At 35.0% G+C, this 5437-nt stretch overlaps 1 protein-coding gene across 1 annotated transcript; it reads left to right on the top strand.

The window, feature by feature from the left end:
- The first annotated feature begins 743 nt into the window (after window positions 1–743).
- On the top strand, window positions 744–3142 carry IZUMO3 (IZUMO family member 3). Its single transcript, XM_054587872.1, has 6 exons — window positions 744–975; window positions 1106–1180; window positions 1326–1415; window positions 2049–2129; window positions 2600–2690; window positions 3005–3142. The coding sequence occupies exons 1-6, from the start codon at window positions 744–746 to the stop codon at window positions 3138–3140; spliced, it is 705 nt and encodes a 234-aa protein (XP_054443847.1). The 3' UTR covers window positions 3141–3142.
- Window positions 3143–5437: the final 2295 nt, after the last annotated feature.

The raw sequence follows: 5437 nt of genomic DNA on the forward strand, positions 1-5437 counted from the left end.
GTTAGGAGATTTTTACTCCTTGTATAGCCCTCCACTATTAATTCTAACCTCCTTGCTCCAGACTCTTTATAAAAAGAATTATATAAAAAAGTTATTTAGCACAGCTGGAAAAATCATCCTACAAACAAAGGCAGCTTAACCTAAATTTCTAAAAAATATACAATTATATCAAAATTATTATTATTAACGGTATCAATTATATCCAGACACCTACTACTAATTTTCAATGATCCTACAACCATCAAGGACTGGGACCCCAAGGAACTCAATATTCTGGACTTTTCTTACCTCCTCTAGAGAAGCAGGATTTCAATAAACCAGTCTCTGATCTTGTATGTCTCTCCTCCTTGGGATATGACCCAATGGTCAGGAGGGATATGGGAATTTACTAAGGACACACGTAAGGGAGAGGCCTAAAGAAAACCTTTTTCTAAGATATCACCCTGCATGGAACTTAGCTTGTATGAGCTCAAGACTTTCTCTTTGTGTTCCACATTCGGAACTCAGGTATCTGTCCTTAGCTGGCAGTTCCCTGTCTCAGGAATGAAGGATAAAAGTCAAAAAACAACTGAAAATCCATAGGGAAATAAAATTGTCCACAGGAGGGATGAAAATGGAGGGGAAGGTAGAGTCAAACTATCCAGGACAAGGCTCTTCTATCTGGATTTTTGAGGAAAGGGGACTAGGTGAACTAGTTGCCAGGACAACCTGCTGTTGGTGAGGGGAGAAGTTGTGACAAGGAAATGGGAGATCTATGGTTGTTCCTGCTCCTGCCTCTGTGCCTGGCAGCCTTCCATGGAGTCAAAGGCTGCCTGGAATGTGACCCCAAATTTAAAGAGGATATTAAGTCATTGTTGGAAAAGTTGGTACCCTCAGAAGTCCCTGGCCGAACAAAACTGCTTGAATGGCAGATTAAAGAGATGATCAATTTAAGCTTCAAGGTCTCCCACGGGAACAAGATGCTTCGGGTATTGGGTGAGGGAACCTTGAGTCCTTGAGATTTTGGGGGGTTAAAGGGAGGCAGGGAAGAGAGCACCTCTGTCTACAGAATATCCTCCACAGATATAATTATTCCCCCACATGTACATTTACCTCTCTTTTCTAGCTGTTCAAAAGGTTGTCAGTTTGAAAGCATGGCTGAAGAATGAACTTTATAAAGTGGGCAATAAAACATGGAAAGGTGAGGTTCTGTTTCAGTGTCAAAAGATTGTATTGTCCAAGCAAATATGAAGAAATATCACTGGGGACAACAAGGCAAAACAATCAGGATTAAGTCCTGAAAGGAAGGGCCAACCTAATATTCTGTCCCTTCCACCCTGTCTTAGGTGTCTTTATTCTTCAAGGCAAGCTTCTCGATGTCCGCCAAGACTTGGAATCCAAACTGAAAGAAACATTAAAGCACTTCTCTGAACTTGGTAATAAAAAATGTCTATCTAACAGCACTGAGAGTATGTGAAAGGAATAGGAAATGACGGGTGAGGGGGGGAATGTAGTTTCATATTACAGTGATTTAGAATGGGGAGAAGAATGACTAAGTAAAGACTACTTGGGTATAAATGTTACAAACTCCAAGTTTATTGATTCTAAGCTCATTAGACTTTCTGATTCTCTTTTAGCTTGTTCTGAAGATTGCGGTGAGTACAGTTTATGTGACGCCTTAAGGTTTTAGTTCAAATTCCTTATCTCCTTTGCTCTCCATGACCTTATCTCTCCTAATTGTACCACTGAGAACCCAATTCCTAGAGATGCGGTTCTAAGAAAGAATGTCAATGATATCTGACAACAAAATCTAGCTTATGAAACCTTAGATCTCTCACAGAGTTTGGAGGTACTCAGAGGCCTCCTAAAGTATAGCTTACAACCCATTGCACCAGTGTAAGCTAAGGCATCATTTCTCCCCTTACTCCCCCAAGACCTAATTTAAATTACAGAAAGTTTTGATCCATGTGAAAACTTGATTGCTAAAGGAGAAAAGAATTCACAGAAGTTTTAGCTAAGGAAACTCCATGCCATGGCTTCCCTCCAATTTTCTTTCTTCTCTTCATCAGTTGTGACTGAAGGTCTTATCCTGGATTGTTGGAGCTGTGTTCGTATCACCACCCGGTGCTTCAAAGGAGAGTATTGTGGAGGTAAAAAAAAAAACAAACCAAAAACAAAAAAACAAAAAAAAACCCCTTGTGATGTGACATTTTGAGGGGTCAGTGATCAAGATAATTAGCTGTTCATTGATTTGTTCAACAAATATTTGTTGAGCATCTTCTCTGCAGGTCATGCTTACATCACAAATAAAAGTTAAAATTTTGGGTAAAATTTGTATACCAGTATGAATTACTAGACACTAGACCAACTGAATGGCTGAGAAATACATAGTCTGGACTGAAGATAGAGAAATTTATCTAGCAGCAGTAAGGGCAAAATTTTCATAGAGTCTAAGGGTCTAAGAATAATAAAGACCACATTGATCAGGAACAGTGATGAAAGTGGTGAATACAGCAAACAGTTTGAGGTTAAAAAGAATCTTCTATTATGCATAAAGTTCTCAAGTTACTATTTTTTCTTCTCTAAGACTTACTTTCTAATTTCCCCTTTCTCCTTCTAGAAGAGGATTCAAAGAAGTCTGAGAATCGAGAAATTGCACTACTTCTATTATTGATAGCAGAAGCTGTAATATTAGGAACTGCTTTGTTACTGTGAGTTTTCCTCCCTCCAAACACTGGGTCAAGCATTCTTTTGACAAAAAGACTGCCCAATCCTCCCCTTCCTTCTAATGAACATAAGGGGAAAGAGCATTTTAAACTTTAGAATATGATACTGTCAGGAACAAAGTGAATGGAAGTTTGATGGGATAAAAGCTGAAAGAAGAGAAATGGAGGAGGTACAATGAAGCATGAGGAAAACTTTTGGACACTTATCCAGAAAAGGAAGAAAAAAATAATTGTATAATTATTCCAGGAGAATTGGGCTATTGATATTGAAGTTGGAATTATCTTGTTCTCTTCTCTAGATTCCATATTTGTGTAACTCACCGGAAGAAAATGAAGACAATACGAAGGTCATTAGAGACATACTTGGAGAAGAAACTGGGAGAATTAATGGGGATGACAGATGAGAAGAAGGAAGATTTTGGAATCAGAAAATAAATACATGTAGAGAGGAGGTCTTTTGTAATTCTCTGAAGTGCTGACCCAGAGAAGAAAACTGGGAATTAAGTTCTTTTGCGATCGTACAATCATAGTATTTTAAAACTGAGATAAAATTTAGATTTTTCTCTAGCAAAGATCCTTATTGATATCCTGAGGCAAATGAAAGCAATCAGAGGGCAAAATATTTACCCTGAGATGTACAGAAAGTAAAGCTGCTATGTTGCAATGGACATACAAAATAATACTTTGTATGATTTAATAAAAATGCATGATTGGTAACTCTCATCTATGGCTGTAATTAGAACAACTTTAAATTTCTAAGGCTGCATTTTATTTCTATCTTTTCATTTTGTTACTGTTTCCATATATATCATTAATCTTAATTTGGACAATTTTTTTATAACACATAACATTTCATCTTCTTCATGCTATCATATACAGACATCAAAATGTCCAAAACATTAGTTCTGAGTAGCTAAAGTTCGTCCAATCATTTTCCCTAACTCTATGCTCCATGACTGAATTGTATATGAATTTCTGATTGTTTAAATTGTTTCTATTGACAATATTTTTTGTGTATAGTATCTTAATTTGTGCTTTACATCTATTACCTAATTGATTTTTTGCTATAACCTTGTGAGTAATATTGCATGTCAGAGATGAGGAAACAGGAAATATCTAACTCAAGGTCACACAGCTACTAATCTAGGCTATAACATCTCCTCTGGTGGCTGATCAGCTGATTGGTACTGATAGCTATAGACATAGACATGATAGTTGGATTAATGGAGAGAGAATAAATATGGGTTTATAGAGTGCTTGTTTGATATGCTGCTATATTAATAGAATATTGAATAAATGGGAATGAAACTAAGAAGGATCTTAACACTAATATCTCTCAATTGTTAAATTTGAACTTCATGTTAAAGATTCTTAACAGAAGTGCTGTTGGCATCTATCATTTCCCAAAATTTAATGTTCATTTCATCAAAAAATATCTTGAGACATATTAACTTCATTCATAGTATTAATTAAATTGTCTGTATATTGTTTTATTTTTCATTTTAAGTAATTATATTAATGAGATAGCATACTTGCTAAATTTTATGCAATTTTTGTTTGTTTTAGATCCAGTCTTTTAAATTTCTTGCGCCATCAGTTTATTGTCCCCTCCCCACTCCTTTCCTATTCTAATCTCATCATTCCACTCTAGAAAATCTGGGTGAACAAGTTAGAATATATATTTCATTGTTTTAGCAAAACCTAAATAGCTATAAATTAATGTAAACCAAATGGACAAATGTATTTACATTTGTAATTTTTTGCAATTAAAAAATTATGCACCCTTTAATGCATGTTGATTTTCACTCCTACTTTGTGGAAATTATTTTAGGCTAGTTGGTATAAGTCTATGCACTACTTTTGTAGTTGTATATAATTCCATGGTGTGATGGCACCGTAATTATCTCACCATTCCTCTATTTTGGGTTCTCTCTTCACTTACTTGTTTTGTCATTATGAATAAGGCTTCAATAAACTTTTGTATAGACATATCCTGACTTATTGATACTTTCTTTTGCAAGAGATAGTGTTGCAGAATTGGTATATCTGAAGTGAAAGCTGTAGATACTATGAAATGTAATAAATATGATAGAAAGCTGTAATAATTTACAAACATACCAGTAATATCCAGTAGTCTATATTTGCCACATCCCCTCTAGTAATAGATTGTATGTATCTCTTCACTTTTGCCAGTTGGATTAATCAGACAATCCATCTTTATCTACTAGTGCCTCAACACCTTTTTCAAGTGATTCAGTGCTGTTTCAATGGCCCTATAGTGACCCATTCATGTGTTCTGCTAATTTTGAGTTGCCTTTCTCTTGTCAATTTAAAATAGGCCCTACGCTTTATCATATCCCTTGCAAATATAAGTATTTTCCCAAACCTATCATTTGTCTGTCGAATGCTTTAAATGTTGTTGTCATTATCTACCTTCTCATTTCTTTCTACTTCTAAGTCTTTAATACCCACATAACATAAACTAAATACTCATTGATTTTTGGATAGTCATTCCATATCCAGTTGCTTAATAAATCTGTTTCTTCATTTTATTTTTGAAACTAAAATCTCTTGTATTTTCTAGGTTTTTAATTTTATTACAGAACAAATGTTTTATATTTTGTTTTCTACAATTTAATTATTTGGCTTTCTTAGTGCATGTGCAAGAACTTCTAAGACAGTGCATAAATAATCACCATTATTTTAATAAAAATAAGAATTCAATCATTGCA

This window comes from Pteronotus mesoamericanus, unplaced genomic scaffold (genome assembly GCF_021234165.1).
Source record: "Pteronotus mesoamericanus isolate MK-2021 breed Mesoamerican mustached bat unplaced genomic scaffold, CSHL_Meso_final contig_124, whole genome shotgun sequence".
NCBI lineage: Eukaryota > Metazoa > Chordata > Mammalia > Chiroptera > Mormoopidae > Pteronotus > Pteronotus mesoamericanus.

Bases quoted from the DNA above. Each gene is read 5' to 3' on its own strand.
- IZUMO3 (XM_054587872.1), top strand. From the start codon at position 744: ATGGGAGATCTATGGTTGTTCCTGCTCCTGCCTCTGTGCCTGGCAGCC. The intron at 1,181-1,325 runs GTGAGGTTCTGT...ACCCTGTCTTAG, and splicing joins GGGCAATAAAACATGGAAAG to GTGTCTTTATTCTTCAAGGC. The intron at 2,130-2,599 runs GTAAAAAAAAAA...TTCTCCTTCTAG, and splicing joins CAAAGGAGAGTATTGTGGAG to AAGAGGATTCAAAGAAGTCT.